Raw genomic sequence first — 12089 nt, forward strand, 5'->3', positions numbered from 1 at the left:
TGCTGCCCAAGATAAGTAAAATCCAGGAATCCTCATGTCCAACTACGTAACCAACCCACAGTATCCTCCATCTGTTCCTAGAACTTGAAATAAAGCATTTCACATTAATATTAAATCACAAGACAACAGCTCCAGGCATCATAGCTTGCTTTCCCCCCTCTCAAGGAGCAGAGCACAGGTCTGGGAAAAGGCATGGGAAAGCAGGGAAGATGGGCAAGATGAGTTTTCCTAACAGATACAGGAACACCATCTGCTGAACAGGGGGTTTAATACTGCTGACATCACCCCCAATAAACTTCTTCCACTCATCCCCATCTGGGGCTCAGATTACTGCTACACTTGCCCCTTCTAAGGAAAAAAAAAGTCTTCTTCCAGAAGGATTTCCAGATTGGAGAAAGAAGGCGTGCATAGCACTAGACCCGCACCAGGAAAGGTGAGCGCATTCACCTGGTGATTTTCAACAAGACCAAATACCCAGGATGCCAAATCCACTCAAGCTTGCGCACTAAACAGCACTGTACCCACAGGAATGTTGTGCCTGTGGCAAAACGGCATCCTGACCTGGACAGGGGAGCAGGACTCTGATCTTCAGACCTGCCTTGTAACAACCTCCAAAGCAAAAGCTAACTTTTTATTATGTCACAAATGGAAACACTGCAACAGAGACAAAAAAAAAAAATAAAAATCAAAGCTCTGATATACCCCAACCCATCTGTGAAAAGGACCATAAAGCTCTTCCTTCTGAAGTAAGCAAGAAACCAAATTTCCACTTTTATCTCACAAGATCTACCTTAAATCCAACCAAGAATATTGTGTAGATACAAAAGGAAACAAAAATACCCCAAACAAATGAGAGAAAGGCCCCCTACACTACACCCGAGGTTCAACTGCAATGGCTCACAACTCCTGCAAGCACTGATCATGAACTTTGGGTTACTAGCGAAACCAGCATACTCAAATTTAGTGAAATCCTCTATAGCTGACCTTTGCCACATCCTCTGCATCTCCAATAGCTATTGAATTCTTACACCAGGTTCTTCCTTAGAAAAGGCAGAGGATCTGCTCCTCAGCTAGAGCCTGTTGGTGCCCACACCACATTCCTCTACGAGGAAGGGTAAGAAAAGCCACCACGGGGAGAGACCTAATGAAAACTGAAGGCCATGCTGCTGCCAAAGCTTCACATCCAGAACTTCTACACAAGAACTCTCAGAAAGGCATAGATCAGCAGTTCCATGTTTATCCACCTGCAAGGGCAAAACAACTACAAAGCAGTTGCCAAGCTCTGCAAGCAGAAAACAGGCAAAGGGGAAAAAAAAGCCTAGAGTTGACAACCAAAGGTGGAATTGAGTTTTTCCACTGAAATTAAACCTAGTATTTCAGCTCTGTAAGCTATTTCACCAAAGCTACGCTTGGTAACTGATTTTCCACCAGGTGACACCCAGAGATGTTACCAACTGTTGCTGTGTACAACAGAGCCGCCGTGCTCTTCACCTGAAGAACCTGAGATACAGTTTATGCAGAAGCTAAATCAGTAAAGGGACAGCCCCTGCAGTCAGACAACGCTGCCTCTTTGAGGAACACCACTACCCACCCAGCAACCACTAAGGGCAGTGACTCCCAGTCACGGCTAACTCAGACCGTATTCAAACCGATAGGTGAAAGGCTTTATTTTTTAATCATTTCCTAAGCCATCCATTTCACTTTTAGTGAGCGAGAATCTTGAAGCAGGAGCCAATACAGCTTTTATAGCAATTTATGTTGGGGGTGCAAAACACAAAAAGGGTGATGGGTAGTCTGTCAAACAGTTAATCCCGCGCATGCCATCAGTAAAAAAATGCATAGCCCTGGTGCAAAGTAGGACACTAAAATATGATCCACTGGCAGCAGACAGGCAGTTCATCCAGTTAGGAACTAAAGTGCTGTAGGTGAACTAACATTAGGGCTTTATTAAGTCATTCAGCAACCAAGTGTTATTGTCCTACACAGCCTGCTTAAAGTACAGTAAAGCGTTTTTAAAAGATTTTAAGAATTGAACTAGTTTGACATACGACAGTACACACCTACACATACTGGCTGCATTAACAGGTGGATTCTGGATTGTAAATAATCCTGCAAGTCATTTGTCACACACAAGCAAATAAAAACAGTCAAAATATCACTCAGACTCATATAGCATCCACCAAGCAAGCTTTTGAGAGATTTAAAGTAAAGGTAATTTAAAAGTCACCTACAATTATAAACAAGACAAGGACACAGACAGGAATAGTCCTTTGATTGACTGTTCCTGACAGCTCCTGGGATCAAAATGTTGAGCTCTAGTCTCCCCACATGAGCTAAAAAGAAGTTTATATGGTTAATCATAGGTTTTAGGGGTGTGGTGATTTTTTCCTCTTTTGCAAATGATGAAAAACTCAGGAGCACATCTAGAGAGATATTTTGACTTATTTGCACACGCAACCGGAGCAGGCTCCAGCCACTAATAGTTACAGCACCCAGACAAGAGTATATAAATTTTAAGAAGGACTTGAAGCAAAAACAAAAAAGTGGATCTGGTAGAGTCTATCAGAGGCAAAAGTACTGTAATATAACATGAGGAGTTGGCAGAGTCAGACAGTCAAATCCAAAACCTTCCTTAGCAGGTCTGGCGGAAGCAGAAGGGAAGGGCTTTGCAGTTTGTAACGAAGAGCTATTACACACACCACAGTCTCATCCCCTACCCGTTCTCCTGCTCGCCCAGGGCACCTACCTTACTGTACGTCACTACCGACAAGTTGTTCGAGTGACTGCTGGGGGAGAGATTTACAGAGTTTTGTGACAGTCCATTCTGATCTTGTTCGATTTGGTCAGGAACAGGCCCCCATGTGTTTTTGCCGATTGTGCCTAGCTCAGAACCCCCAGGGTCTTTTAGGTTGTTTTCATCTGCTTGCCTGTTCTTCTGCGGAGAGGCGAACGGGTTAAAGTTTCCTTCTACCTTGCGATGCGGTTGCGTGTTGAACTCCGTTTCAAAGGATGATAGCTGCTGCGTTACACCTAGAAGTCCTCCAACTTCCACGCTGAGGATCACCCAGATGACATCTGTGGAAAAAGTCAGACGTGCAGGTTGTCACTAGGTGGAGTTCATTGAAAAGAGGGCAGAAGAATTAAAACAGAATGATAATTCCATCCTTTGCGACTGCAAGAAAATAGACTGATTGTTTAAAATACATTTTTATAAACCGGTTAAACACTAATTGAGTGTTTCATTCCTTCAAGAAAACCCAGCCAATTTAACTCCTAGGGTAGATTTACTTAGATTAATCAGCTAAGAAGATATTAAAGCCAAACTGACACGACAACATGAAGCTCCATACTTCAGCTTACCAAGCAAATGCACTGAAAAAGGAAAACCTGAGGTGGCTTTATCCAAGGCTACACAGCAAGACTGAAATAACAGACAAAGTATTGCTGCCAGTTGTCTGCTCTGATAAGTAGAGGCGATGTTTTTTGTTCAGCTTTGAAAAGCTTGGCTATTAAAATAGAACAAAGATAATTATGTTTACAACAACTCACTGCAAAACATCTCCACTCCAGTTCCAAAACACTCGCAGCAGGTGGGTAAGATACCCAGGCTTGGTAGATTGTTACATGAGTTCGCAAACTACTTGTTAGAATAAGAAACATATTTACAGTTCTAACTAACATGCGTATGTCTCTCAGCAAGTAGAACAACAACCTTATCTGTGTACCATTTCATTCACACTCCATGCAAACACTAGAGCCTATTTACACACATACATTTCTTGGGATGTCTCCAAATTCAAGTCTACTACTTCTTTTTGTTTTTCTCGCCCCTCCACTGATTACATGGGGAGGGGCTCTTTATCAGAGAGCACAGGGATAGGACAAGGGAGAACAGTTTTCAGCTACAAGAGGGGAAGATTGAGATGAGATCTTAGAGAGAAATATTTTGCTGCGGGGGTGGGGAGGCCCTACCCCCAGGTTGCCCAGAGCAGGGGTGGCTGCCCCATCCCTGGAGGTGTTGAAGGCCAGGTTGGATGGGGCTTGGAGCCCCTGATCCAGCGGGAGGTGTCCCTGCCCATGGCAGGGGTGGGACTGGCTGGGCTTTAGGTCCCTTTCAATCCAAACCATTTCACAATTCCATAATCCATTAAACATGCTCCAGTTTTGTTTTGCTGCACGGAAGGGGAGATTTAAAAAGAGCAGCAGCACCTTATCTCATCCCAGCAGCTCCGATAACAGCACCTTGTGACCCATGTCATCATTTCCAGGCTCTCTGCAGCCAGCACTAACCTACACGGGGCTCCTCCGCAGCGCTGCTGGCCTGGGGGAGGAGGCAGCAGGTGCTTGTGCTGTTTCAGTTTCACCACCACTGCTTCCCAAGCAGCGTTAATCCCTAAAGCTCTCCAACCAGGCTCCCCCCGGGTTTAATGAGGCTGGGCTCATTAATTCGCATTGCGGACCCCCCCTCCTCGTGGCGCAGCGGCGCCCCCTGCTGCCCGCCTGCTCGCCACGGTGGCCACCGGGCAACCAAAGCCGTGATGGGATGGAAAAGCACCGGGAATAGGTCCCAGGCACTTGCCACGGTGGCCACAGCGCTACCAAAGCCGTTTGGGGATGCAAAACCACCGGGAAACAACCCTGGCTGCTTGCCACTGTAGCCACAGCGCTACCAAAGCCGTGTCAGGATGGAAAACCATCAGGAAACAGCCCCAGCCACTTGCCACGGTGGCCACAGCGCTACCAAAGCCATGTCAGGACGGAAACCCACTGGTAAACAGCCCCAGCAACTTGCCACGGTGGCCACAGCGCTATCAAAGCCGCGCTGGGATGCAAAACAACCAGGAAACAGCCCCAGCCACTTGCCACAGTGCTACCAAAGCTGTGTCAGGATGGAAAACCACCGGGAAACAGTCCTGACCACCTGCCAGTGGCCACCATGCTACCAAAGCCATGTTAGGATGAGAGAGATGTTTCCCAGAGCCACTGGGAAACAGCCCTGGCCACTCACCACGGTGATCGCAGTGCTACCAAAGCCGTGCCAGGACGGAAAACAGCAGCCCTGGCCGGTGGCTGGGCCCCCCCACAGCTGCCAGACCTCACCTCCGTGGATAACGAGCATTAAAGCAATTAATTACATGGCAGGGCAAAGACATCTTTGACTCAGGCTTGGCAGCCAACGGGACTTGGATTTGTATGTAGCGTTTTGGTTTTTTCTTTCTTTTTGGGAAAACCTCAACTCCATAAACGCAAAGGCAACTCAAGCTGAGCCTTTCCACCTCCGCGGAGGAATTGATGCCCGTTCTTCAGGGCCAGGGGACACCCACCTCAGCCGCCAAAGTCATCTCTTCACTGACAATCCTACACAAACCCCTGCACTGCTAGGCAAAGAGGTATTTTCAACTCTCACTCAGACACACGAATTTGGGATACTCCCAAGTGCCAACACAGGCACAAAGATGTTCCCGTTATAAACTAGAAGAGGCTTAAATTGACTGAAATGACTCCAAATGAACAAAGACGTTGGTGGCTTAGGCTGATGCACAAGGCAAACTTTGAAAAAGTGGTTTTTAAACACAGAAAAATGGTTCACTGAAGATGCACCAAGTTGCACAACTAAAACCTGTCCCTTAACTAAACATCTCAGATGAGGTTTTTGCCACTTAGATAGATTTTTACGCCTGTATCTAGTTCAGCACTAGAAAAACAGGAAGAATGCAACAGGGACTGACTGGGAAAGAGTCTGCTGGGGAACTGTGCAAGCCCCTTTGTTTTTCAGAGCTTTGTGCAATCTGCAGTTTGCTCTAGTGTTTATAAAACAGTTCTGTGCTGACCAGGACAACAAAGCAGCTCACTTGATGTTTTCTCTGTTCCATTTTCTATATTTAGCCCCGGCGCTGGCAGACCTCTGCCCTCACCATTCGGTTACAGGGAGAGTGTTCGCAAGGGGCCACTTCATCTGTGGTGGGAACATCCCAAAGGAGAGCTTGGAGTGCAGGAAAAGGGATCACTCACCTCCGTAATACAGTCCCGTGGCAGTGCACATTCGCCACTGTCCCTGATACATTCCTGCCGTGCTGGGGCTGCACATCTGAACGCTGACGTCCGCGATCTCCTGGGGCTCCAGGGACCTGACCATCACCATGTTGACGTGGCCAAACTGGTCTCCCCCAACGTACTTCAGGCAAACCCCTGGGGGCCAAGCCTCCGTCCCTGGGATTGAACGAGAGAAAGAATTACTGACAGTGCACCAGGAAAAGCTCCGTGTTTGTCTGGATGAAAGATGTTTATTAAAACTGTTATGCAACTGTTGAACAGCCTGGAATACCAAGACACACACAAAACAGCAGCAATGGATGTTGAAGACCAGCATAGTTTTCAGACAAGGCTTAACCGGCCCATTCTAAGACCAGCAGGACAAATTGTATTTCTGCTGGAATAATCTCTAGAACTCCTTTACACAGAAAAATTCTCAAAGTCACAGTGAGAGAGCTGCAAAAAAATAAGCCATGATAATCGACAGGCACGTCGATTGCTAAAGAGAAAGACAGACCTAGGTGGTTTTTTCCCCCCCTCATTTCTTTCTGCCTCCCTACACGAAGCTCCCAAGCCTTGTGACATCGAAATACAGGTTAATAATACAAAGTGCTGGAAACACTTTCTTTCAGGGATTCATTCTGTATAGCAATCTCAGGAGGAACTATTACTTCAAACCATAATTAGTACCAATAGTACTATTTTCTAAATGGATTTATTTCCCTTCTTGCTCCAATTTCTTCTCTCAGCCTCATGCAAATGTGGAAGGGATGGCGAACGTATGATTTATTGGTGGAGAACAGTGTTTAGACTGCAGACACTGGGACTGACAGCGTGACCTGGCAATCTGCAGAGATACAGAAACAGTTCCTGCACGCAGGCACAACCATCCCTGCCAAAGATAACAAGCACCAGGACTGACAGAGAAAAAGGTTTCTGAGACTCATGAAAAAACAGTTTAGCAGAATTTTCTTTTGCTGTTTCCCCAGTAACATGACAGGGCCACGTCAAGGACTTTAGAAATACCTCCTGCTTGGGCAGGGTCGACAGAAAGAGCTGAACCACCAAGCAGCTTGGAACCACTCTACGCTAGTCCAAGGTGAGAACAGTGGATGCTGATCTGACCTCAGTTTACCCCAAAGAGCATCCTTCACAACAGCTTGTCTGCTAATTTAATCCCTGTGGATACTTCAGAGACATGGCAGAGACTGGTTGTCTAGTCAAGTCCTTATTTGCGGAATTCTCAATCTAGGAGGGAAAGCGCAATGTGAACAAGTAACGTGGGGTATTCAGAGTGGGGGACGTATCGCTACAGTCGGAACAGTGCTGAGGTAGGGAGGTCTTTGGAACAGCAGATGAGTGATGAGCTGACCTCAGACTGTGGCACGTGGGAGCAGAGTATGAAGTCTCATCTGAAAATGTTGGCAGCCCAGCAACATGGTTCAGTTTAAATAATTTATGTGATTTTTATCGGTTTTAATGGCTTTAGGCTTGCAAGGTGCCTAGAACACTGAAACTGATAAGGCCCATAAAATGAAATGATGATTATGTCATCCTATTTCAGTATACTCATCTCTCAGGAGATGATAAATTGTAGTAACTGCCCTGCAGAGCCAGCAACAGCCGGAGGTAGAGTGGGAGGAGGAAATAAGCCTGTTAAATCCTGCTGCTCTTTCAGCAATGGGTCTACTACACAAACTGGTCTTTTGGCAGACAAGCCAAGCACTGTCCTGGAAGACATCAGAACAGGGTGCTTGTTTTTAATAACAGGTATGAAAACCTGACAGAACCTAGTTTACTCCTTGCATGCTTAGAATTGACAATCTCTCAGAGCTCTGCTTGTCATGCTTGTCAGACACTAAATGCTCCAGTGACACATGCCTCAGGTATTTCATGTTCTAGAACTGAAGTCATTTAATCAAGGGTTCCTGCAGAGCTGTTAAAACCTTGGCTTTGCTTCAGTTACCTACCTAACACACAGATATTAATCTGGAATCACTATAGTCCTTTGATACTATACCTCAATTAAACCATGAAATGGTTTTCAATGCTACAGTCCTCCTTAAACTGCAGTTGTAACAGTATGTGAAGCTGCATTTAGCTAACAGGTGCCTGAACAGCATGGTTTAACAAGATCTGGCCTACAGCATCACTGTTAGAGTACAGATGTACTTTTAAAGAAGCCAATCTTTAACCCACACAGCAGCCAGAACAAATGTTGGCCTTGCCAGGAACTCATAAGTCAAGATTAACTCCCTTTCCTCATTTGAGAGGACCCATAGATTTCAGAAGGTGAAACATTCCAAGAACAATGAAACACTGCTTGCACTAGGATGTTAAATTCGGGCTGAATACACATGCAGGAAAGAATATATCAAAGGAGCAACAGAAGAAGGAGTTTGAAAGGAGCAAGAGAGAGGTGTAGTCAGAACACACACAAATTAAGTTACTAATAGCGGAGAAACAAGATCTGTCAAACTTACTACATTTCTAAGACTTGTATTATAGACACAGTCATTAAAAAAAACTACAAGTCAATTTTTCACATTGCTGGAGTTTAAGCAAGCAATACATCTCACCCGTCCATTGTACTAGGTCAAACAAATGGAGGCATAAAAAGTAAAGCAAATAATTAATCCCTTTCTTTAGAAAAGATCTCTTTAAACTAGTGTCCTTAAACACACACAACCACACTCTTCTTGCCTCTCCTGTCTGGATTAAATACTCCTAGACTTCTAGTATGTTTTCAGTCTGTTATACTTTGATTTTTTAGCATAAACCTGCAATTATTGACAAGCAGAAATAACAACACAGATGAACTTTACTCACTATGATTCATGGTGATACACCCTGTTGTGCTATCATTCTTCTGCACAAAAGTGTAAGCAGCTCAATTAAATTCAGACACAGATGAAACACTCATGCAATGTCCTGTTATTGCAACACTTAAGACAAGGTATTTATTCTGCTTTGTATCCATGGATCTCACTTTTCTCTCTGATTACATCCCAAAAGATCAAGCACCAAGAATGTATTTTGCCCGGCCTCACTTCCTGGATTCCAGTCACTGTTTTGACTTATTTCGTACTGGAATGTGGTCTCCCCAGTCTTCCATCCTCCCAAAGCACAAAAAAGCAATTCTGACAAAGATCATAGAATCACCAGGCTGGAAAAGACCCACCGGATCATCAAGTCCAAACATCGATTTCAATCTATTGTTAGATCTAACTACTTCCATTAAAAAAAAACAACAACAAAATCAACCCAAAAAGCAACTTGTGTTTTCAATTCTTTCATCTAGAAGTTTCCTAGAGTTTCTGTTTGTGTGGTGGCACAGGGAACATGACCGGTGAACCAAGCAAGCTGCGCACCCAGCCACAAAATGTGTGCGCCGAGGTAAGACGGAAAATACGTGTAGACTGGCAGGTTGCCTCCTTCAGCAACAAGGAGGCTCAATTCCAGGTTCCACACACACAAACCTCCTACCTGAAGCCAGCGTCTCTTCTCTTAGATCCACCATCCTATAACATACATGCTGCCTGGGTTTTTCCTACTGTCTAAAAGACTCACCTGTGTTTTGTATCCTCCATGTTTTTGTAAACTGGGTATCAGGAGGGATGGACTCTCCTTCCCCTATGGTGACATCTTCAACAAAGGACATGGAGGGCACATTGATATTTGGACTCTCAAAATCGTAGTAGGCTCCAATGGCGGCTTGTAGATTCCTAGAAAGCAAAAGAGCAGTTTACAGCCAGAAGTACAGGCACGTCAGGTCCTTTCCATGGGTTTGTGTATGTCATCCTGAAAAGCTACACAAAAATATTATCCCGACCATATTAGCCCTGCTGCTCACACTTTTTTTGAAGCTTTTCTCTCTCTCACACAGGGATCCTCCAAAATAACAGAGCTCAAAATACAGCATTTCACTTGTCAGGGACACTGTTTCACATCACTTTTCTATCTACTCTGCTGCTTATTTTCACTGGAAATCTTGGGACTGATGAGTCTCAGAGACCTCTACTGCACCGGGGCATGGTTTAGTGGTTGATAGGAATGGCTGGACTCAATCCTGGAGGTCTTTTCCAACCTAGTGATTCTGTGATTAGCTCCTTATGAAGTTTGCTGGAGGATCCACAGATAGAGAGAAGTGCTACACAGCAGTGAGTAAACAATGGGGCAGGTTCCTTACACCGGCCTTGTTTCTGGAGCTAATTACAAAAGGACTGCACCTCTCCATTTTGTTTTGGTACAAAAGGTCCAAAAGGAGCACAAGATAAACCAAACACAAAGAATGCTTTTAGGATAACTCTCAGGGCCAAAGGGCATCAGTAGCCACAGATAATAGCTCAATCCTTGCTGCTTTTGAAAAAGCTCTGTATAAGTCACGAGTACTCTAAGACTATTTATCAATCATTAATGTATAAGCCATGAGTACTCTAAGACTATTTATCAATCATTAAAGTGCCTGCTCAACTCTGGAAAGTCACAACTCAAAGGAACATAGAGAACACCTGAGTCAGAAGTTGTTAGCAAATAGACAAATGACAATGTGATACGCTAAGGACGTTCAGAAAGCCACAAATGCTATTGATTCCTGACTCTCAGTGTAGCTGAAACACATACGCTAATTAATCTGAAAAGAGGCAGGGCAGTCAAACAGGAAGAGGATTCATGAGCAGGAGCTGCTGTTCCACGATATACTATTAAGTCATTATGTAAGTGTTTGGCAAGTCATGTAATTCCCCTGTTTACGCATGCCTGAGAGGTTGTGGCCCTAATTTACACGGTGTGAGTAGGTGCTGCGAGCATGGAGATGAGTAAAATCCCACCACGTGCAAGGGTATAACAGCAGTTTCTTATTCGTGATTACAAAAGTCAGCATCGCTTTTTTGAGCGGGACAGAAAAGAAAAGCAAAAACCTTTAAGAACTGGGAACCACTCCCTAAAACGAAGGCCAGTCAGAAGCTGCACCACACGGGTGCAGTGATATATTGAGGGTTTGTATTGTGTGCAGTGTCATGTGTCTAAACCAGAGCCAGAAAGGCAAGGTGAAAGCAAGAGAAACATTTGCAGCGTGACCCTGAGAAAGAGCAAACATAGGGCTTTTGGGACTGCTTGCCAGCTGGAAAGAGGCTCGAAACAGTGAGCAAAGAAACTACCTCCTGTTCAATTCCAACAGCGTTGAAGGGAAAAAAAAAATAAAACCAGACATTCTGGATAAAATCAGAATGCGAGGGACAAGTATCACTGCTTTCTCCTCACAGCAAACACAGAGGACCCAGACCGCAGAGGCTGACAGCGCTGGAGCTTGGGTCAGAGGGGGCAAAAGCAGCATTAGGCAGATCGGTCAGCCACCTGCAGGACCACAACAACAGATGTATCAGTTTGGTAATCCATCAGGAATGACAGAAGATAATCACGCTGCGCTAACGGCAGGAGTTACTGACATCCCGTTAAGTCTCCCGGAGCACAGAGGAGGCACTGGAGGAATGTCCCGCACAACACGGTCACCGAGAGCGATGGGCAAATGCGGCCAAGCGAGCCCTGCAGCGAGACCTTTTGCCATCAACACAGATGGACTTTGATACGAAAGGGAGACAAAAGAGCCACCGTGCAGGATTTCCACATTTAGAACAATGAATTCCAGACCAGAAACCATTATTCGGCTCGAGGCATTTTCTACTTAGGAGTGTCAGGGCTATATTTAATACAGCCAGCTCAGTCAAATGCTACAGGAAGGCTACATGTCACATTAGCCAATAAATAGAGACAAATGCTCAGTTTTACGTCACCAACCGCCTGTTGCTTATACACTGCACAAGATTTACATAACTCACAACGGGGCTGTGCCAAGAGACTCCTGTTCGCTCAACCAGCTAACACCATGATCTGGAGTTTAGTTTTCAAGAGGATTTCTTCCTGTATTACAGCAACCCAAGGCAAAAGGTATTCTAAGAGCTACAAAAGACAAGAAGAGAGCTCTTAGGAAAAGCCACTACTACATGAATACTTCTTTTAGACATACCACATCACCTTGTGAGTTATGACTCTGGAAT

General features: G+C 45.0%; 1 protein-coding gene across 3 annotated transcripts in view; it reads right to left on the reverse strand.

Moving 5' to 3' along the window:
- ILRUN (inflammation and lipid regulator with UBA-like and NBR1-like domains) overlaps positions 1-12089 on the reverse strand; it is an 81665-nt gene that overhangs the window by 55550 nt on the left and 14026 nt on the right. For all 3 annotated transcript variants that reach the window (XR_011339057.1, XM_069875988.1, XM_069875987.1), the window contains exons 2-4: positions 9604-9758; positions 6013-6210; positions 2747-3075 (exon numbers count right to left, since the gene is read on the reverse strand). Coding sequence is in view for 2 of the 3 variants with exons in the window: in XM_069875988.1 (XP_069732089.1) it covers positions 2747-3075; positions 6013-6210; positions 9604-9758 (682 nt within the window). In the remaining variant the exon portion in view is untranslated. The remainder of the gene's footprint in view (positions 1-2746; positions 3076-6012; positions 6211-9603; positions 9759-12089) is intronic.

Source organism: Phaenicophaeus curvirostris, chromosome 24 (assembly GCF_032191515.1).
Source record: "Phaenicophaeus curvirostris isolate KB17595 chromosome 24, BPBGC_Pcur_1.0, whole genome shotgun sequence".
Lineage (NCBI taxonomy): Eukaryota > Metazoa > Chordata > Aves > Cuculiformes > Cuculidae > Phaenicophaeus > Phaenicophaeus curvirostris.